The 24522-nt window shown below is 34.8% G+C and overlaps 1 protein-coding gene across 1 annotated transcript in view; it reads left to right on the top strand.

Annotated features, from left to right (window-relative positions):
• Window positions 1-24522, top strand: part of LOC119558173 (high affinity cGMP-specific 3',5'-cyclic phosphodiesterase 9A) — a 140330-nt gene that overhangs the window by 94539 nt on the left and 21269 nt on the right. The window contains exon 5 of the mRNA XM_037871439.1: window positions 19822-20147. Within this exon, the coding sequence (XP_037727367.1) occupies window positions 19822-20147 (326 nt within the window). The remainder of the gene's footprint in view (window positions 1-19821; window positions 20148-24522) is intronic.

Genomic DNA, 24522 nt, shown 5'->3' with positions numbered 1-24522 from the left:
AAATACTTAATTAAAGCACAAAGTAATTTTTTCTTTGAGTGTAGCTATTTCCAAATTAAAGTGAGACAACGCAAGGAGACAACTTTTGTGCACGAACCTGGTAATGTCGTTAAAGTTTTTTAAGTTAATTTTTAAACCAGCTACATAATTAAAAAGTTGCTTTTGAAGGCAAATATTTTAAAATTTTTTTTAATCATATTCAGTTTTAAACACAGCGTATTTTTAGTTTATTTTACTGTGCATTCTTAGTTTTAAGTAGGCAGCTTTACTCACATTTATCGATTTAGTTTATGAAGAAAAATTCTCTTCAGACCATTAAATCATAATCTTGAAACTTTTAGATATAATCTACTAACAAACTTAAATCCTTCTTAAATAAAAATCTAATGATTTAAAAAATTAAGTAAAATTAGTTTAAAAACACATAATTGTATAGTTTAAAAGAGATGGGTTGGTATCCATATAAAAATTGATACCATGTATTCTTTATCCAAAGTATCTAATGACTTTCATTCTAAATCTTCCTTGATCGCTATAAATTTAATTTATAGAAAAAGAACCAAAGTGAATCTGCCAACAGCCGATTGTGTTGGAAATTTGTCTGACTTGTCTATTAAGCGCATTAGCATTAGCATTGGATTCTTCACCACTACCAACTCCTGCTCGTCCTTACACACACACACACACACACAAAGGCATCCTGGAAAGTGCGATGGCGAATATTGGCATGTTGACAGATTGACAGACCAGGCCAACGAGATTATTGGCCATAGATAGATTCAGTGGTAAATCAGGCAGCTGATGACAGAGAATATCATTATATAGCAAGGGATATACATACATACCTTGGCCTATTGACTTTTTAAATGTCATCAATCATGTTTCAATTCGATTTCAGCATTGCCTTGATTAGCTCCGATGAGACTAATCTGATTGGGATTGAAATTCAATTGATGCAATTGAATGCTTATCGGGAATACTTATTACGAAATCAGTCTGTGTCTGTGATAGGAATATACATTTATCTTAAGATAATAGGATAAGATATAATGAAAAGGAAATTATATTTCAAAATACAAAGTAATTTTTCATTGAATGCTTATCTGGAATATTTATTACGAAATCAATTAGTAAGTCTGCGATTCGAATAAATTCGAAATATTAAACTAATATATCATTTATCAAAGTACCTGAAGATATAATGTATTGAAATGGCATTTTAAAATAAGAATTAGTGTCTTATTGAATGCATATATTACATATTTCTTAATACCTTAAGATATTAGGTAATGAAATGTTATTTCAAAATACATATTCATGTTTTATTGACTGTATGAAAAAGTGAAATCAGTGAGTTTACTTCATTCGCATATTTTTTCTTTGACCTACATATGTGTGGGCGTGTCAAATGCACACACACACACACCAAATCCTCCTGTGTGTGTGAGCATATCCGTGTTTAAGCAATCATTTTAATGAGCAATAAAGTGTTGCATACTTAAGAGGGCAAACGTGGGAAATTCGGCGGCTGCGACAAAAAGTAAAAAAGCAACAATAGCGACCGCATGGTGGCGAGAAAAATAAGGAAAAACTAGAGCATATACACAAACGAATTTGTATATTTATGGACGTAAGTGTGTGTGTGTGTGTGTAGGTGTTTGTGTGAGATGCTTAATGCTCTAAACTTGCCAAACAAAAATCAACTTTCTTTTGGGGAGGCGGGAGGGGGTGTTGGAAAAGAGCGGTTATAATGCTTTGTTGCGTCCTTGAAAAATGAAAATTGTTCATTGTTTGACTGTTGATAAACAGGCATTTAACTTGAATTATTCCTGAAAAATGAGCAAACTTTTTCCAACTTTCTTTTTTCGCCACCGAGAAAGGGTTTCTGTCGAAAGGAAGGTTGGTGTAGAGGGCCCAGGGCCAAAGGCCAAAAAGATAAGGCCGTCAGGTGAGCGGAGAACAAAAGGAGTTGGGGGCAAAGGAAACTCACACACAGATACTCACAGCAGGACATAATTCAGAGCCAACAATTGCAACTGCAGGATGTGCGGCAAACGAAGCTGCCCAGATAAATAATTGTGTCAATTTTCCAGATGGCATTTCACAAAGAGAATTAATTCTAGCACCTGCTGGTTTGGCCAGCACTTTCGCCACTCCTGGCGGAATTTTCCATTGTATTTTAATCGGAATATCGGTGTGGCATGGCATTCGCATATGTGTAGAGGAAATATATTATCCTGTGATGATTTTATCACATTTTGATAAGGTCGTTTTTTTTTGCTAACGAGAAAAAGAAATAATATATTAATATTTTTTAAAAATTGAAACCAGTATTTACTTATATATTTATATACTTTCATATTCAGATCCGAAATTATAAATAATTCGGTTATGTGAAGAGAAAATATATGATTTAGTTATAGTTTTATAAGAATTTGATATGACCGTTTTACTTGATAACGAGAACATGAAATCTACCTTAATAATTTTATAAAATTGAAACCAATAAACAACCTATTTTTATAATTTAACATTACACTCTCATATTCAGATCCAAAAATATTATTAATGTTTCTCACTCGTATGTATAGAACAGTAAAAACTCACATAATGTTCCCAATATATTAAAGATCTGTAGTTTTCTTTGAAATATTGCGTAACCTGTATAAGTAAAAAATAATGCATTTTAGTACATTTTAAGATTTACAATTTTACAGAATACCAGAAAAAAATACAATTAAGATACAAAGTAAGATTATACAAATCTAGGACTAGAGTGCAACTCCTTAGAATCAAAAGTAGTGGGTATTTTAACCACCCAGATTAAGGTTTTTTAAGGCCCAGTCATTTGCAATCCTCCGATTTGGCCGCCTGAGCCCACATTCACTCACGGGTGTATTCATATCCAAAGAGCCCCCCGAAATGTCAGTTATTTTTAATATTTCTGCCGTGTAATATGCGTAAAGTGAGTATTTATGTTATGCACGCACCTCGGACCCTCTCTTTCACTCACACCCCTGGTTGTCTCCCTCTTTTATTGCCGTGTCATGTGGAGTGTGGCTCGTGCCGTCTCTTTCTCTCTCCATATATACCTCTCTCTTTCTCTTACCTGCCACATTTCTCATAGCTCATACAACAAATTTTATTTATTATCATTTCGCTTTACTTTCTGTTTTCTTTTTTTGGTTTATTCTCGTACTTACCTTGGCTTTTTGTTTTATTCATAACAACACATGATGTATTGTTGTTGGTGTTGTAATTTATACGTGTTGTTTATTTTATACCAATTTAATGCAACTATATATGCACATGTGAGTGTTTGTGGATGTTTGGACTAAAACATTTGACATGTAGTCACGTTCAGATGGTAGATACACATACAGATACAAAGATGTTGGCCAGATGAAGCAGCAGAAAAAGTTTTATCATTTTATTTGGCTTAAAGTCAACAGGGGAGATCTTGGGATACACGAGCTTTAAAGGTGGAAAACATAATTTATAAAGATTAATATGACATTTGAAATGTATTTCATATTCAATTCTATAACAGGTAGTTTGCTGTTTAGCTTTATTTTATACTAGCTTAGCAGTGCTTGATGATTGATTATAAATGATTATAATCATTTTCACACTATCAGGCCAATACATTATAATTAATTATTAAAAGTTACTAATTATTTTCGACCTTATGTTTTAGATTTCAGATTTTTAAGTCAAAACATTTAAGCTGCTACAAATGGCATTACCTTTATATATATCGCTGCTATATGTGGCATTTGCCACTAAATAAATTCAAGGGAAATATCCGAGCTCTTCCCACGCCTCTTTTGCGGTGCAGTAATAAATTCGAGTGTCATTCCTGCAAAAACCAGCAGGGAAACGCATACCTGGCCTGCACTTCACTTGCCTGTAAAGAGATCAGTCCACTTTCAGTGGCTCAAAGCATTCCATTTATCAGGATGGAATTTGTGGCCGTTGGAGGGGGGAGACACCTTTCCTGGGCATTTCAGCCACACATTTTAATCACCATTCAGGCCATGTCCTGGCAACCGAAGATGCAAAACACACAAAACGAAATAGAAAGCCAAATAAAATGAAAATAATGTGAAATAAGAATCAGATACAAACGAAAGCCAAGCCGAGCAGAAGCAATAAGGCAGCAAAGTCGCAAGAAAAGTTGAAATTCACTTCCGTTGCCTAGGTAAATGTAAATAATTAAAAGCGCCCAGTCACTTATGTACATCCCATATCCGATGAATTCCACAACCTGGACGCTTTGCACTTCAAATGGAAAATAAGAAAATACTCTGTAAGACCATCTCGTCCATTGATATCAATCATAAAGGATTATGAATCGGTAAAAAGAGAGCAAAAATATGGATTGGCCCGGCTGAAAATTAACATATTTCCACCCGCTTCTACGAAAACTTTTCGCAGCAGCTGCCGGATTGCCAGTTTGCTTTTCCGATTTTCTTTTTTCTTGTTCATTTTCATACCAGCCAGCTGGATGCCAAAGTCGGGTTTTTCGCCCCCACTCAAAAAAAAAAGAAGATCCTGTTAGACACTTTGAAGATGTCAACGGCAAAAATTGTTTGCGGTCTCGACTTCAGGTGCTCGGCAAACGGTTTTGAATTTAAATTTCGCGGACAAAAATTCCGCACATCCCTCCCCCCCAAAAAAAAAACTCTGCCAATAAAATCGTTTTAGTATATTAATTAAAAGCTCTGGGTATATACAGAGCTCCCCAATTTCTCCCACTTTCCCCCGATGAACAAAAAGTTCCCAGCTGCCGGATTGGATGTCTCGTTCAACGATGTCCTTGCCAATTATTCAGGCTGCGAGCAAAAAAGCCAAGGATATCGAAGAGGGTTACTGGGGAATGTTTAGCATCCAGAGGGCTCAATGGGATTAATTCAGATGCATAAATGAAGCGATTCAAAGAAATATCTTGGAATAGGAAAAACAAAAGAAGGGCGACAATTTGAAATATACTCATAGGATCCAATTAAATTGGTCAATTGAGGTGGGAAAACATCTTCAGAACTATCCAACTTTTTTAATATAAACTCTTCATAGAAGCATAATTAAAACTTCTGTCAAAAGGTGTATTTTAGTTCAAATTATATCACGTTTTTAATATTCCTCACAATGACTTAACATATTTTAAATGTTAATTAAAGGCCATCAATCTTGTATGATCTAATATTATAGGGCAACCCTTGTAATATAAGCCTTACACCGAAATAAATTAAATACTTCTGTTTAAAAAAGTAGTCTGGCTAAAAAGAAATCATATTGTTATTTTCTTGCGATGGTTAAGCTTTTTTTCTCATGTAAATATAATCATTCGATCAGAAATAAAAAATTTTTGTGTGTGTATAACTTAAGCATTTATCTTCACGATAAAGATGTTCCCTTTTAAATAAAAGAATTTAGACTCTTTTGAGGCGATCAAATCAAATTAACTTAAAAAAATATTTATCTATTAAACTTTTAATATTTCTTTAATAAATCTTAGCTGATCCAAATGTATTGCTTGGTTTTTCGAATACATATACCATACACCAACTCAAACTGTAGTTTAAAATTCGCTTAGCGTTTAAATGAAAGAAAAAAACGCGATACGATGAGAAATCAAATTTTATTTTTTTGCAGGTATTTACGCCATTGGCGTTTTTACGTATATGTTTGTATGTTTTGTTTGGGTGTGTGTGTGTTTTCTGGGGCATTGGGCTTTCATTATTTTTTTCTTCCAATTTCTGCACCAGAGGCGTTGAAAATTGGGAAGGGCAAGCAAAGCAATGGAAACCCAACGAATTTCAAGCGTTCGGTACGTGGCTTATGTATATTTTTTTTTAATTTACTGCTAGCCTGCCACGCCCACTCCAGCGCCCTGACGCCCCCTTTCACACAGCCCGAGGGCAAGCCAATACGTTGCCAATTACTGTGCATACGCAAACAGAGGCGCACACACACAAGCGCAATGGGGAGAAAGTGGCAAAAGTGAAAGGCGGCAACAATATGCAGATGATTGTAAGCCCATCGAAGTTATCGATAACATATGCCGCAAAGTGCCATCGCTAAGCCAGAGATGGGTTGCAAAGTAGCTTAGTAACTTAACCTTCTTTTTGAAGTACTTTCAAACTCTGAATATTTTACATTTAGCATATTTGTAAGGCAAAATTCTTCTGTTAGAATATGCAGATGATTGTAAGAACATTGAACTTATCGACAATACATGCTCGTTATCGATATTTGTATTAAAGTCTTACCGATTTCGAAATATTTTCACAAAAAATCTAAATAGTAAATTAGCAAATTTAATTTACTTTGTTTTAAAAGCTCATGATTGGCATTCTTAGGAATGTGGAAAATGTATTGTTGTTTTAGTAATAATCAATTGCATAAATCTTGTGAGTCTTATATATTCTTAAAAACCGCTTAGGAGACAATTTTATTTGTAGCCTGCCCAGATCTACAAGCAGTTTGAAAAGCTAATAAATAAGTCATTGCACATAGCTGACACTTGTGCTATGATAAATCCGGATGACATGAGATAGTCAGTCACATAAGCCGGATCTTCAACTTCTCTGTGTGACAAAAATATTCCGGCCACTTTATCCTTGGCTGCTATCCTGGCCGAGATGCTTTGGCAGCCTTTCTCCAGTTTGTTTTTATTAACTGCTGACGAAGGATTTACCAATCATCTGCCCTTTTGCACATACAAATTACGGGCAAGTCGAACAGGAGAAATGATAATAATAATAATGCGGACACGAAAATCAGTCGAAATTAGGGCCGGGCCACGCCCCTTATGTGTATTGATTGCTGCCGGAGGGACATTGCAAAACATTGCGATAAAAATCCATTTAGATGCGCAAATAAGCAAAAATCAACAAGGAAATGGTCTTTGATGAACAGAACGAGCCAGAAAGTCGAGTCACAAAAGGATATATACGAGGTTTGGCAGATATACATATATATATTCCATTGATGTAATGGGAGAAATTTGCGCTAATTTTTTTTCCTTTTTTTTTTTGGCTTTCCCTTGTTTGTGTCACGCTGCGAGAATTGCTAACAATTGAGGGATTTGGGGAGCACAGAACGAGCAGAAAAGTATTTAATAAAACAATTGTTTTCCCCGCCCTGGTGGCTCAACACGAAATTTTGACAGCTGTCAAAACTTGACTGCACAACCGACTTCCCAGCAGAGCGTCAATAATTCATTTACTGACAGTTAAAGCAATTAAACTGAGTCCCACATCCCGAACCCAAGGTCCCCGACCCATTTGGAGACTTCTTGTACGGTTATTTGCATTAAATTGGATTTTAGTTAAATTTTAGATTATATATAAACCCTAATATTGTGCTTAGCTTGAAAGAAAATTTGTCTAAAGACACACGTCAATTAGGAATTAATTTAGGTAGTTTAAAGTTCAAGTAATGTATATTTAAATAAACGTTTCAAAATATTATTGAAATAGATTTACCAATCTTTAAAACTAGGGGAGTTTAATTAGAAAAACGGATTTTTGAAAGTGTATTATTTATGTATTTAGAACAGGTTAGCTTAAAGAAGGATAACTTTTAGCATTTAATATTATTAAAAGCAAATAAAAAAATATTTATAATACTTTATTTAAATTAGATAATAATATTTATTAATTTATATTTTATTATAATATATTATAATACTTTATTTATAATTTAAATCGATTCAGAAAAATATTGTAGACCATAAAGCAAGCATTTTAAATACTTAATAATTCTTTAAATCAAAGATCCAATTTTACCGCTGGAAGGTATTTAATTCGAAACTTCATTTTCGCAAAGCTATTAATTTACAAGAATGAAGACGAGGCGAGGGGGGAAAGTCTGAGGCTAACCGGAAAATGTCAACCGCCCCTGTGTGTGCGTGTGTGTGGTTGTGTGAAAAACGCGAGGGAAAACTGCAGAGGCTGGCCGGCTGGATGCTCTCTAAACTCATTTAATCAGCACAAAGCGTTTAATCTCGCTAAACGTATGAAACCCACACAAGGGCAAAGGTGCGGGCACATATCAATCAGTGTTGACCGTTTACATACACAGTACATCAGCATATACACCGGGTTCATGTGTGTGTGTGTGCTTGGGTATCCTGGCAACCACCGTGCAAATTTAATCAGTTATAATGCACTTCATCATGGTCTTAATGGACTCTCCTCTGGCTCGAAGGGTGGAAAAGCCTTAGGATTCCGTTGGAGTGGGGTCGAAAAGTAAGTAATGACAGGCATGTAAAATGTATTAGCCCGGCAAGAGCAATTTACACAAGTCAATTGAATATTTACAAAGCAAAAACAAAGAGCACGACGACTGTAAACCGAGGCATGCGAGATATCTTGAAAAACTCGATAGGAATCCAAAGGATGCGCACGCTGCCAATGACATCGCACAGTTCGAATTCAATCGATGGAATGTAAATCGCAAATATTCCGAGCAAAAAGCACAAAGACTGCGATAAATCACAGGGTGGGCAAAATAGCAGCGGGAACAACGGATTTTGAAACCAAGGAATGTAATAGCAGTAGCTGGTTATGAACTTAAATGGGTGTAGAACAATGAAGGATTTCCCATTATAATTATTTTAAGAAAAAGTCAGGCGAGAATTCAAAGTCTTTTTAAATTTAAACAGATATACATGGTAATTTGTTTTAATTTTTTTCAAATAAGGTAGTTCCTTATTAAATAATAGTTGCCATATTGCAAAGAGGTTGTAAAAACAGATACTGGTTATGAAATTACGTAAATAGAAGGCCCACTCTTGGTTATCTTGCTATAATTATTCAAAGAAAAAGTCAGGCGAAATCAAAAAAATTTTAATATTTGTTAAGCAGGCTTAGAATATATATAATAATAAATTTATATATGGGGCATGTCACACAAAACAGATATGTTTTGAGATTCCCTTTAAATGTTATTTTTGGTGTCTAAAACCATGAGGTGAACAACTGATGGTCGCCATTCTGAATGATTTCTTGGAACTTCTAAGTTTACAATATATTCTTGCATACTTTTAGACACTTCAAATCAAATTTTAATGAGATTTTTGTGTCACCTAAGTATCTCACAAAATACTTTAGCAAAATTAAGAACTGTAGCAGTAAAAACTATCAAATACAGCCATAGAAAATCAAGGAAGCTTTGTTTTATTAATCAGCAATTTTAAAATATACTTACATTTTTGTTGTATTTTTTCCACCTACAATTACATCTTTGTTAAGCGCCCTGTTTAACGCTTTTCGGCCCAATTGCATGTTATGTGTGCCTCGTTTAATATGACCCCTGCAGTCACCCGCCCACTTTCCATTTAGAATACGTTCGAGCTTGACCTGTCCCCAATTACCCAATAAATCGCCTACAATTTCCCCTGACCCACCACCCTTTTAGCCAGGGATACTGTCCTGTTGGTCCTATTTCGTCCTGTTTTTATCCATTCCATGTCGTGACCTGGCCCCGTGTCACCCATTTAATCGGCCACAAATTTTTAATTGACCTCCGTTGACGTGTAATTAATATCTGATGTTGGTACTGCCGGTTTGGTCACTTTGTTGTTTGTTTGTTTGTTCGTTTGTTTGCTTGTTTAATGACGTTCAATCCGATGATCCCCATAAATGCCAACGTTCCCCGTCATCATCATAATCATCGAAGTACTGAGTTGGGTTCGCAATGGTGGGGCTTACCCATGGCGTTAGCCCTTCGGCTATTTATGGGCCACATTTCGACCCACCCATTTCCACACCGTGTATATTTGTGGTATTTATTTATAGCCCACCCCAGTTGCTTTCACCTTGTATTAGCCGTTATGATTGCTATGGCAGCCGCACTGCTGCATTTCGGATGGAATTGCGTGTGGCGCGGAATTGCGAGGCGCACATTACGCATACGACGCGTTGCACGCGACAATCCGTAGCCAATTCGCTGCAGCCTGCAAGACCATTTCGTCTGCGGTTGGGCGATTAAAACCCTTTTGCGGTGCGAACGGCGAAAGCGCAGAGTTCCGAAAACCAGTGCCCTCATTGGATACTCTACTTCAAGGCTGTAATAACCCTTAGATCATCATGATTCTAAGAGAAAATATAATACAAAACCGAAATCCATTAAGTCAGAAGGTTTATAAACATTACAAAAAGGAAATCTGAGGTAGCTGTTGCATATTTAGGTATAGCCTTAATCCTAGGGTGCAATGTTTACAATTAAAAAAGTATATGACATTTTTTTAAATTACTAAAAATATTAACCTTATTAAAAGGGACCTCTTAAAATCAGTATTATCTTTTTTTAAACTATATATATTTAGTTCCTAAATTAATAGCTGTCTAAAGAATAATTGTTAATAAATATTTTGTATATTTTCAACACAAATATATAAAATATATTTTGCAATATTTAAGTACAATGAAAAATCTAATATGAAATTTTGTAAAATATTAAATGTATATTTTTAAGTAAAGGAATCTCTTTGAATTAATTATTTTATTTTTAAAAATATTTATATTTTTTTTCCTTAATTCGTTCTGTTCAAACAAATGTAAACACTTTTTTTAATAGCTGAAATATAAATATACCAAATATATATTTTTGTCAATACATATCTATTTAACAATAATTAAGAATTCTTTTTAATACAATACAAGTTATTTAGAAAATTTATTTTGTTTTTTGATTTTTGTACATGAACTCGGGACATGCAATTAGAAGTAGACTCCCAATCAATTGCAGTGTATTTCCGCCACACACATACACACCCATACATCCATGCACACAGGTAAGACAGGCGAGCCAAATTGATGGACAAACAGCAGAAGCAGGTGAAGATGAAACGAGGATGAAAGGGAAACGAATCAGCAGCGAACTACGATTGCCAATTTCCTGGGCCCATGCCCCCTCTTCCCGTGCGCCCCTGCCTAAGCCCCTAATTGAAACTTCTCTTTGGCCACAGACCTGCAACAGGGCCTTTAAGCTACATTTATGCCCCTGCATATCCCACTCATATATCATGCGTGTGCTCTGATTTATTTCCCCTACACATTCGAGTGTTTAGTGGCAGGAAAGGCAAGCATATTGATCACCATTAGTGGAAAATCAATACGATTGTGTGCATACGCTAAGCAGATGGTCATCGTTCACCGCATCTGTTGAATCACTTTTTTAGCCACAGCGGTTTTTTCGTTATTATAAAAATAAATATTTTAATAAGCCAATAATAACAAATAGATCCACCAAAATGAAGGAAAAGTATATTTATTTATATTTATAAATATTTAAACAATTTGAATTGGAAAAGAATATTTAAGCGTTTAAATATTGTTATCAATAAAAAGTATATTCAAATAGCTAAATATTTTAAAACTGTCAGTTTCACCAGTACATCTAAACATTATAAATATTATTTTTATCACAAAAGTAGACTTAGGATTACAAAATTTAAGTCAAAGGTAACAATAAAAACTTCTAAACTTTCTAGTTGATTTAATAAATTAACCCCGCTACTTAAACTTAGGAGTATACTTTTAAGTGATTAAGGAGTTTTAAAATAGCATTAATATTTTCTGCGTTCTATTATAGAATTTAAACAGATTTAAAGCTATTATTTTAGCAAAGACAGTTATATATTATAATATTTGGTGAAAATAGTTTAAAACCTTTTTTATCTAAAAATAGATATCTTAAATATCAATATACACAGACATTTTGAAAAATGCTTTTAAATTGTTTAAAATTTTAATTAATAATTTACTATAATTTATACTTATATTTAACTTAACCATAAAAGATATTTTCATAAATCTAATTTTTTTTAGACCAAAATTCACAGACATAAAAAAAAATCGCTACAAACAATTTACAAGTTCCCAAAATCCCTCATAAAGATTTTATTTTTATTGAAATACATTGTAAACACACCGATATTCACAGATGTTTAAAAAAATGACCTTAAATTATTTAACAGTTTCTGAAATCAATCATGAGGTAATTCCATGAATGGCAATTACACAAATGCACAGGCAGGGACCCAATAAAATGTGCCAGGAAATAAAGAATGGGAAAAGAAAGAACCTTTAATCATTTGGTCTGGGGCTTACAGATAGCAGGTTGGTGAAAAATTAATTCACTCGCTGCTCTCGTAGATGATCCTTTTCGGTTAATTATTTCGCGCTCCGTAATTCCTGGGAGTATATACACGAGTATGGGTATAAATAATGTGGGGAGACGACTGGGAGGCACTCTCGTCATTAATCTCCCACTCCTTCTTTGCATCCCCCTAATCTGTTTCTTGGCATTGCCCCGCCCCCTTTTATTATTTGGTTTTTGGTACGCCCCCACATTTCGGGACTCGGCGGATTGTGGATTGTCGACGTGTCGCATTGTGGCCAAAATTTGTCATTTGTTGTGCGTTTAACATGCATATTGAATGGGGCCTGATAGGAGAGGTCCCCATAAAAATGGAGCTTGTAGAACACGTACGCACGACTCCGGGAGCATTGTGTTAAATAATTAATTACAATCCATTAATTAATTAGACAACGCAGGCGAGGGGAGGGGGTCATTAGGCTAAGCAGCGCCACGAAAACGGGGGCAAAAGGCCAAAGGACAAAGGACACTGGGAGAAGCTGAAGAAAAAATAAACCAGAAGAGTGAAAAAAACAAAGACTGAGGGGAAAAAAAAACATTTGATACGACAGCTTGTACACATAATGCGGCCATAATCAACAGCCTTTTTTTGCCCCTTTTTTTGGCCCCTTTTTTCCATTGTATCTCCAAAAAGGGGGCAGTACTCACATTTTATTGCATCCTGCTAGGCGTGAAATTATCTTCCCAAACAGTTGCCATAATTAATGGCATTCGTCGAAAGTCCTGGCCAGTTTTTGCCCCTCATGGGCATTGATTTATAATCCCACATCCCTTTGGCAGTTGAATTAACCACTTGACATCCGGAATTCGACAGAGAAAGTTAGTTAGGTATAAATCCCACCTGTTGACTGGGCTAAATATTCGCTAGCTAATCGGTGGAATCCTTCGCCAAAAAAAAAAAATTGTTAAAATATATATCAGCACATTGTATTCAAAGTTTCAAGCTGAACATATTAAATTGAATGATTTAATTTGAAAATATTAGAATTATTATAGAAAGAATAATAGAAAAAATTATTGTCTACCAAAAAAAATGTATGTCATTAGAGAAAAGAATTTCATACAAAAATCAAAGATTAATATCTTTAAATTAACTATACTTGTTAAATTTCCATGTTTACAAATATGACACATGAATGAAAAACATAGCAAGCAAATATTTAAATTTAATATAAAATCTTTGAACTTAACACATTGTTTTATCACTTTAATCTTTATTGATATAAAAGCTTGATTAATTTGTTTTATTACACATTTGGATACAAAAACATTAGTTATTTAATCTAAGACAATTTATTTAGTTAAACTTTACAAGGACAACCTTTAATGCTGATCAAGACTTCTTAAAAATAATACTAAAATGTTTATTAATATAAAAGCATTAAAGAATATTAATAAAAAAGTGAATGGATTTGTTTTGTAATAGTTATTAAGAATCTAAGAATTGACCCTATATTTTATTTTATTCATGAGTTGAAAAATGTCCAAGTTTTCAACTTCAGCAACCACGAAAGCGGAAAACTTGCTCAAACTTTTGGACAAACTACATTCGCATTCGTATGCACATGGATGTGCCGTCTACCATCTAATTTCATCCCCATCAAATTGAATATTTATTAGGGTCACGGAAATACCTTCCGTCCATTGTGCATTATAAATGCATGTGATGCATTTTCGCCTGGACATTTTCTCAGTTGGCAGCGGGCCACCCGCTGACATTTTCCCCAATGACAGTTTTGTATTTTTGGACCCCGACTCTCCACAGCCAGCATCTCTCCACACGGCATCTCTCCACTGTCAAACGGCATCGATTATGCGTCAAAGCATAATTCAAACTGTCGGTTTGCTTAACGTTGGCCATGAAATTCAATTGGCAATTGGCGTTTGGCGATTGGCGATTGGCTATTGGCAGGAATGGCTTAATGCTGAACTTCGTGGTTAGGGGGGAAACTTTTCGCACCGAAGGCCGCAGCCAAGTAAAAACAATTGAATTATGGGCCTGGTGAGGAGAATGTGCGTCACTTGGCCGAACTGCACAAAGGGTGGATAGGAATGGAGCGTTGGTCTGATAAATGGCCATCAAGAGGTGGTCGCCCAGCGAAAGTGGAGTGCAGCTGCCGGCCACACGGCGTATGCGCAATGTGAGAGCACCCGTAAGGACCAAAAGGACGAAAGGACGACCGCCCACTGCAACAATTGCAATATTTGGCAGCAAATTTTATTGCCCCACTCGGCCCGGCACAAAATATCGACTTCATTTATCAGGTCCTCTGTGTGTGTGGCGGCCTGTCCTGCCAGAAAATTGGCAAACGAAACTGCTGCCCCCTCAAAAAAAAAAAAAAAAACCCCACTGCAAAAAACCTTGCTTTTGGCACAATTACTTTGATTGCTAATCAACCGGATATTGACCAGAACTATCAATAAGCATTACTCTTTGTCTCATTGTCACTTTTCAATCAATCATCACAGAATTATTGTCAGTGCGGCAAACACAAATGACAGCTTATATTTTTGCAATTGTGACTGTGCCGTTGCTGTGGGGGAAAAAAAAAGGGCGGAAAAATGACGGATATACCGGAAAAACGAAAGGAAATGTATGGGGAAATAAGAGGAAAGCCCAGTGATATTTTCAATTTTATACTTGCATATTCCGATGCATCAAAGTTGCATTGAAAGACACTTCCTTTCCGGTGAAGGATTTTGGGATAAGTCGCTGGCAGAACTCATCGATCAAGCTGTCACCTGCCGAATGGAGAGGAAAAGGTCTCCGGATATGGAAAAATTTTAATTTAATTTCACTTCCTGATCAAACAGAAAAGAAATTTGGATAAACATACAAGTGCACTCGCCAACTCAATTCAACTTTTCGCACCACTTGCTTCCCCTCCATTAATTTCACTCAACACTTGTTATTTTTTTTGCAGCCTGCTTAGCTATCAAATATCTGAAAATCAACATTTTTTAATTGATGCATCCATTGATTTATCACTGCACATCTTTGCCAATTAGCTGTTTATTGGCTCTTGAAAATGCACACGTCCAATTAGCCAATTACCAGTCGAACCTGCCATTACTCCCACTCAGTATTTTCGTTACACTATTTTACCCCTTCTAAATGGCCTTTCCTCAGCTGAATTTTACCCCGAATCGCTCGTCATGAGTAATTAGCAGCAGGAGAGTTTCATTATCCATCTATTTTCCTGACCCCAGACTCATTGTAAATCAATCTGTCAGTTAATAACGGAGCAACCTTTTATTACCCCTTCGCAGAACCTGACTTTCTCCTCGCCGCCGTCGCACTTTCTTCCACTTTCTCTTTCTGTGGGCGAGCAATAAGCGTGTGCAAATAGAAAGGCGGACAAACAAAATGGGCACTGCAAAAATAAGTGTGTTTGAAAGTAGCAATCTTACAAAAATACTACCTTTGAAAATACCAAGCAAAATTATTTAAAAACAAAATTTTTTCTTAATTTGAAATTTATGGACCTAAAACTAAAAAGTAAAAATCATTTACCAAAGAAAAAAATATATATTATAAATTTAGACCATTTTGCATTTTTTAAGCTAGTAAAAAATAAAAAAAAAATATTATAAAAATTTATAAGCCTCAAATTTGAATGTAGAAATCATAACAATATAATTTTTTAAACTTAGGTAAAAAAATATTTGTGAAAAGGGAAAACTTAAAAATTAATAGACTCAAAATAAAAAATGAAAAATCATTCAATAAAAGCCTTGACAATTATTTCACAATTACACATATGATAAAAACTTAAAAATAAATGTTTAATTGTGACCAAAAAAAGGGTTTGAACATAAATGACACAGAATCTCTATAACTCAATAACATCATTTTCCATTCCATCGATAAAGTTTATAAAAACTATATCTTAATTTTTAAACAATTTTAACACCCTTTCTAAATGAATCAGAAACATAATCTTAAGTATATAAAACAAATTTAAAGAAATTAATGCAGCATAAAAAAAATTCTGTAAGCCAATAAAAACGAGTCACCTATTTTTTTTTTAACTCCTTTTTCGGCCAGTGTACTTGGTCTATATATACAGCATATCAGAATCGCGATGGCGGCTTAATTAAAAATTGTAAGTGGCAGTAAATTAATTATAACCGTTGCCCGCAAAGTGTTTGGCTTGCAGCACATGTGGGCGGTCGTCAGCGGGGGGCGTGGCCCAGCCACTACTTTGTGTGTGTGTGTGTGTGAGCGAGTATCTGTGTGTGAGTGGCGGGGCGGTTGGGGGGTAGATGTGCACTTCAAAGGGAACCGTTTTAATCAAATTTCGAAGAGTGGCACCGCTTGTGATGTGGGTGAAACCGAATAGAGGAAAACCCCCAGCCAGTGGAAAGGAAGGGGGCAGGGGTGTGGCAAAACTGTCAGAAAAGTCAGCTCTCATTACAATGAGATCCTTGAAAATTGCGGCGCCCGAAAGTAGACAGGTTGGGTCCCTTGTCCCAAAAGCGATCTATTTATAGGTCAGTGGCGGATCCAGAATTTGGTCGTGTGGGGAGGGGGGATATAACAAAATATTGTTAGTAGTAGTTGTTAGTAGATATCACTAAATTTGGAATAAAATACATATAACATATACTTTTTAACCCGAGGGGGGTCTATGCCCAATATCCAACCCCACCAACCCCTCCCCAACCGGCATTGTATAGGTATAATCCATGGTCCATGCGATGAACCTCGAAATTGGAAATACGACAAATGAAAGAGGCCTTCAAGGAACGGCCTTTGATGGCGACATTCTTTTGTCGCCCGATGGGAAGGAAGCAATTTCGAAATCACCCTGGAACGCCATGCTAAGCCCCCGAGAATTTCAAATATAGGTATAGGTTGGCCATTCTTCAAGGTTTAAAGTAGGTTTCATGGATGAGCTTAAGAGTAGCACCACATTTTTTATTTATAATTTAAGTGGGCTGATTATAAACAATTTTTAGAGTATATTACTATATATACTTATAGGTATTTAGCACATACAGTGGTCGGCATAAGTATTTTGACAAAACAAAAGTTAAATATACTCATAATTAGAACTTACTTCGTGTAAACTATAGGCATCAATGGAAAGGTAATTTCAATGCCGTTTGAATGATATAATACATTTCTTAACCCATTCAGTACTTATTGAAAAGGACGAATTTGTGTAAATCAACTTTGAAATTTTAAAAAAAAACTTTTTTCCTCGTCTTGAAAACTTAAATTTTTTGATGCAAAAAGTTTCTTCAAACAAAAACAATAGTAACTGCAAAAAGAATTTTTCAAAAATCATTTTTCTTATATTTTTTATGAATTTTTGAAAATGCTTAAAAACAGGCATTTGAGCCATATTTTTGTCTTTTTCATACAAATTTTTTCCGACATTGTCACCTTCAAAAAATCATAAAAAATATAAGCAAAATGATATTTGAAAAATTCTTTTTGCAGTTACTATTATTTTTGTTTGAAGAAACTTTTTGCATCAAAAAGTTTAAGTTTTCAAGTCGAGGAAAAAAGTTTTTTTTAAAAATTTCAAAGTTGATTTACACAAATTCGTCCTTTTCAATAAGTACTGAATGGGTAAAGAAATGTATTGTATCATTCAAACGGCATTGAAATTACCTTTCCATTGATGCCTATAGTTTACAAGAAGTAAATTCAAGTTATGAGTATACTTAACTTTTATTTTGTCAAAATACATATGCCGACCAGTGTATATCGATGTATACAAACAAAAGGAACCATTTCATAAATATTACAATTTTACTTAACTTCAAAATTAAAGTATAACATCAAATAGTTTTAAATTCCCTGCACATAAGATTGAACTCTAAAGATTTGCTTTATATACAGCCTTATTTTGCTAGAGATAAATGCTTATACTCGTATGATATATCTTAATCTTAAGAAGTAAAGGAAAATCAATGTATGCATTGCGGTACCTACTAATTAAAAATATAAGTATCTTTAATGTAAAAATATTATAGTAATGCTACAAATTCCTACAACAACTTGTAGTTAGTGCTTAGATGAAATATCTTAACCTTAAGAAGCATAATATTTGTTTTGCAAAAATAACTCCTATGGTATCCTTAATATATACATGTTACAGCATTGCTATCTAATCGATACAAACTCTATTCGCATTTGACCTCCTTTGGGCCCGAGAAAATACGCTAAAAGTGAACTGCTGGCCAACTTCATTAGGCGGGCGAAACATGAAGGCTAGTTCGCTTTCCTCTCAAGGGTGGCCCGCAATCATAAAATGTTTTGATTCATTTGCAAGCTAAATTGAGGCAAAACATTTCAACTTTTCCTGGATCGCACCTGGCCCGAGGGCGGTGCGGCAGGGGGCGTGGCAGCTTCCGCCGGTGAAGGTGAACTATCTGGCAGAGGTCCACAGGTCGGCGGTCGGTCGGTGCTTCATTTTCAGCCATTGAAGCGTGCCACCGATTGAAAATCTAATTTCCCGCCTATGGCGTTGAAATAAAAACAAAAAACCGAAACCAAACAGAATCAAAAAAAAATCTTTAGGTGGAGGGAAATGGTGAAAAGGAAGCTGTGCCCCCGGTTTAGAGCAGGCCAATGTATTTCCGTTCATATTCGAGCTCCGGCAAGTGGATTTTGATTCGGATCTGGAGTCGGATTTGGACTGGTTCTCCACCGCTTTATTTGCAATAATCCAAATTGCCATGGGTCGATTCGTCAGACTGTATTTCCGGTTTCGACTGCCTGATTTATTTATTGAACAGCCGAGCAGCTCGACAGATTTCCACTTGACTTCTGTCAGTCTGGGGTAGAACAAATTGTGATGGGGATTAAAAAGCAGGTGGAGACTTAAAGGTATATAATAAAGTTGAAATTCAAAATATATCTCAACTTGGTCTTAAAAATTGGTAGTTTTAATAAACAATATAATATTTTTAAATGTTAACTTAGGGAAATCAGTTGAGTTTTAATAAAGTTCCAAAACATATTAGAAATTAAGTAAGTAGCAGTATTAAAAATAAGAAAATTTAATATATTAATGTTTAAAACATAATATATATCAATGGCTTTATAGACCATAAGTAAAACATTTTAAAACTAGGTTAAAAAAACTTTCATAGATAAATTCAGCATATTCTGAACGAGATACCCTTTTTCATAGTCTTTTACGTACTCCCATCCCAGATTATTTTCATGTTGTATAGTGTGTGTCAAGTTCTGAAAACTATTTCAAATTTAAGCTAGGATATGCAATGTTTAGAATATTATAAATATATGAAATATTTAGTTTAATATTGTAAAATGGCTTGACAAACTCTTAATAAACTATAAATTAAACCTTTATAAATTACTAGGTAATTTAATTGATAAAATCATACTCTGAACATGGCAATAAAAACGGTTATTTGGTTTTCTCTGTGTAAAGTATTTGGTCACTCATAGCTGTACTTACTTGTCAATTATATTCTTTAGAGAAAACTATTTTAAAATAAATACAAAACAGCATGTGGTCTCAAATATCAGTTATAGGTAATGTGTTTCTAAGCTCCAATACCTCTCATCCCAGAATGTTCTCATGTGGCATAGTGTAACTTAGGCTCAAGATCTCTTAAGAAAATTGCGCATCCTGCTAAAAGCCGTAACTCTTGTTTCCCTTGTAGGTCTCTCCAAACGACCGCTGGGCCCGCCGCATCGTAAAAGCAGTCTACCAAAGCATCAGGAGGTGAAGCGCCGCTTCCTGGAAATTTGTGATACGACCTTCTCGGAGGAGGTGAGGGCCGCCCTGCGCCTGCCGGCCTTCGACTCCTACGAGTGGGGCGACGCCGACGTCATCCACCTCATGCAGACCATGTTCGTCGAGCTGGGCTTCATCGAGAAGTTCAGCATCCCGGTGGACACGCTGCGCGAATGGCTCTACGAGGTCTACAAGCACTACAACGAGGTGCCCTTCCACAACTTTCGGCACTGCTTCTGCGTTGCCCAAATGGTGAGTTGGTTTTCGTTTTTAAATTAAAAAACCCTTTTGGTAAAATTTACCTAGGTAATTGTTCAACCAACCCTTGCAATTGTCAATTTCACCAATGAAATAGTTGCTCTAACGAAAACTAAACACACTCACTTCACAATTAAATAGTGGTTTTGCTAATAAATAGTAAGCCAGTCAACAAAAAAATACGTACTACTATTTTTAATAGTAGTAAAATACATTTTATAAATGCAAACTATTTTGTATAGTTACATAACTATCCATATTGGTAAATTTTACAAAATCAAATTTTTTTGTGTGTGCAGAAATTGTAAATATTTCGGAAACTTACTTTTCTTATTTCTTAAATTTATTAAAGAGGAAAACTTATTTAATTTAATCTTATTTGATATCCGAAAAATTACAGAACGTTTGTTTTTTTAAATTTTATATTATATAAAATCCCATAAATTACCATTTGTACATACTTTTCATATTTACTCAATTCAAACTTATTTGATTTGCAAAAATTACCACAAGTACATTATATTGATTTCTTTTTCAATCCCTTGTCTATGCAATCATATGCTTTCCTATTTTTCTAATTCTCATCTGTTTCCTTAAGACTCTGAGTGGTAAAAAAACATAAACATCACAATCTTTTTGAGTCCTTCAAAAATATAAAGATCTCTTAAGATGACTGACTTTTTGTTTGGATATTTTATTTCACTAGTATACCAAGCGTGCCGTACATGTTTTTAATTTATTTAATAATAATTTGAAACATTTCATTCAGGCAAACAAAAGCTTGCTGGACATCCTTTTCATATTTTGGTTTCTGATTGATTGCTAAAAATATAATAGTTCTTCAACGTAAGTGGTCTTAAGTTTCCAACAGAGGGCAGCTGTGCTCGTCTTTTGTGCTCGTCTGTGGGTATTTTTTGCCAGCAAGTATAAATAGTTTGAAGTGAAATCGGATATACGCTTTGGTTTTTTTTTCTTAATGGGCTCCCCTTGGGCCACATAAGTTGTGATCTAATATTTTACCATTGTCCGGGCCAATTCGTGTCGCATTTTATTAATAAAATACTTGAGCGTAGCAGCTATACAAATAATGTATGTATGCATATAATATAATTACAATATCTATAACGGACGTGTATGCTCACAATGAATGCATGTTAATGTGAATAGATGCCAGAAACATGCAATCGATATAGTGTGCGAATTTTTATAAGCCAGCACATGAGTATTTCTTTATACGAATCTCTATGCTGTGTATGCTGTGTGTGTGTCGGTTGTGTGTGAGTTCGCACAATAAACGACGCCCAGTTGTATGCAGTGCAAAAATAGACTAAAGCGCCAAAGGGCAATCCACCCAAAACGCTCTCGCATACAACTGCAAACGCGTCTGAATGGCCCTGTGTGCGAATGTGGCTTAGAGCAGGACCTATTTTTAGCTGCCAAGATACAACCAAGAAGCGAAAGATACAAGGAATTTGTATCTCTCTTTTAAGTAGCGACACATTGGCCATGGAAAAGAGAGAGAGAAAGGAACCTACTGACTGGTCACTCACCCGACATTGTCCAAAAAAATGGAAGAAATAAAAAAGGGGAATCCACCAAAAACCACCCACCGAGCACTTAGAACAGCGACCCACTTGGCTGCTCAAGTGCCAGCGGAACATTTTTTAACCTACATTTTTGGCAAATGAAAGTTGCCTGGTGTTGTTGCATCTTCCACCGCGAGTTCTTTTCACTTACTTTCCCAAAATACACCCAGCCATCCATTAGTTCTGGGTATAAGCCACAGGATCAGAAAGTTGGAGAAAGTACACCCCTGCATTGTTAGGTTAGGTTTAAGTTTTTTGTGAATTCAGGATTTGTTAAATAACAAATTCCCTATCCTTTTATTTATTAACTATTTGTTGCAGTATGGTATATTCCATTTTCTTTACTTTATACCCATAAGATCCCGCTCCATTTTCATTAGGTATACCACAATTTTTCGTAGCTGCTCGTTTTAAGGTCCGACATAAATATAAGTTGAAATAAATTGAAATGCATTGTCACTCCCAGCTTATTTCAATGGCAAAGTTTGCCAAAAAGAGCTGCACTTAGTCGAGCTCCACTGTAGCTCAACTTTCGAGAACTAACTAAGACAAAGATACATTTGGCACAGAGGGAAAAAATGCAAAAATAACAAGAAAAACGAAACGAAAACTTTAATAAATTATTTTTCCAGGCAACAAAGGCTAACAGGTAAAGGGCGGCTGAAAGTGGGTGGGCGTGGCAACAATGGCAGGCTGCAAGTTGAAGTCAACAATATGCGAGGGGGTGGGGGGAGTAAGGGGCGGGGGAAAGGACGACAAAAGGACGGGAGAAAGTCAGATAGTCGAGGCATCAAGTATACGCACGGTTGCCCCATTGCAAAATTGCTGCCACAAGCGCAACTATGACAATCGCATTATTATTTTTGCCGTTGTTGCTGTTAAATATGTTTGCCATAAACCGCATTATGTGGCAGACAAAAAAAAACAAAACCATGGCCATAAAAACCGACAAAAAAATAACATAGGGGAGCGCCCATTGTCATCGTCCTCGCCATCGGTGTCCACGTCATTGCCATTCACCTGCCTTTCACCTGTGTGCACTATTTTTATGACTATTCCGCCCACGTAACTGCGTTGCACTGCCCGAAGGACACGCGCGAAAAATATCCCACAATCACTTTGGGCTTAAGAAAATGTGCTAATTAACAGTCACTGTTTTTAATCACTTATAAAGGTGACTAAAAGAATGCAACAAGAAATCACTTTCGAATTTAAAAAATATTCTTTCATACTTTTAGACACTTATAAGTGATTTCAATGACACCTCGTATATTATTAAATATTGTAAATCATTATGAATCATGACAGTCTTAGGATTTAGATTAGACTTAGATTTTTTCAATAAATAAATAAAAATAAAAACTTATCCACATACAAATGTATTTCGTCATAATTTGTCTACATTGTTTTTGTTTATAAAATAATTTATTCATCCTTTAGCTAAGTAACTCTCAACTATTTTATTTTAGACACTTATAAGTGATTTCAATGACACCTCGTATATTATTAAATGTTGTAAATCATTATGAATCATGACAGTCTTAGGATTTAGATTAGACTTAGATTTTTTCAATAAATAAATAAAAATAAAAACTTATCCACATGAAAATGTATTTCGACATAATTTGTCTAAATTGTTTTTGTTTATAAAATAATTTAATCACTCTTAAGCTAAATAACTCTCAACTATATTATAAATAGTTATTAAAATCAACCACTCATTTTTTATAATCCATTAAATTTGCATTCCCATCTACCCGATTATTTTTAAAACGAAAAGCTGTTTTGTTTTTAATACGACTTTAATTGTTGGTCCTTCATAAAATAACCGTCGACGAATGGTTTGAAATCGAAAGCCTGCGACTAATATTTTTATTCCCACAAGGACTAAAAATCTTCTGGTATTATTGGCTATGCAAAAATTCCGTTTTAAATATGAGTCGATTGCAGAATGTTCGAATTTCGACCTCCGGCTAGCGGATTTCTCCCAATTCCCCCACACCACTCATTCCGTTTTTATAGCTTTCCAGCGATCCATATGCGTTGTTACGTATTTTACAATTCAATGGGGCCACCCATTTGCATAGGCGGTACGGCAGCGGTGGATGAAATAGGACCTCTCTGACCTCTAACTAGAAATAAATATATTTTTTATTACATAAACTTTATGTTAAATTTATATTTAAATACCTCAACAGCAATACCCCATCAGTTTTAGAATTTTTAATAACATGCACAATTATTAGTACATTTTAACAAGGTTTTTTCTTAACCTACGTTTTTTTTCAATATTGTTTTTTGACCATTTAAGAAAACTACATAATATATTACGTACAATCTTTAATAATATAATAATAATATATAATATATATATTACGAACAATCTATAATAATATAATATTTCTGAAAATATTCCAAAATGTTTTACGGTTTGATTAATTTTTTCGTTAGTTATATTTTCCGAAACCTCCATATACTATTTTGATAAAAAAGTTGATTTTATTTTTATAACCTGATATTAGTACTATATATTTCACCGCAACGTTTTTTTTCAATATGGTTTATTGACTATTTAAGAAAACTACAAAATATATTACGAACAATCTTTAATAATATAATATTTCTGAATATATTCAAAAAGGTTTTTCGGGCTGATGAACTTTTTCTTTAGTTATATTTTCCATAATACCATATTTTCCAAGACCACCTATACTATTTTGATAAAAATGTTAATACCAAATTTTCCAAAACCCCCTTATACTATTTTGATAAAAATGTTGATT

Source organism: Drosophila subpulchrella, chromosome X (genome assembly GCF_014743375.2).
Source record: "Drosophila subpulchrella strain 33 F10 #4 breed RU33 chromosome X, RU_Dsub_v1.1 Primary Assembly, whole genome shotgun sequence".
NCBI lineage: Eukaryota > Metazoa > Arthropoda > Insecta > Diptera > Drosophilidae > Drosophila > Drosophila subpulchrella.
Note: the sequence above shows the minus strand (reverse complement) of the source record. Positions and strands in the feature narration are given on the sequence as shown.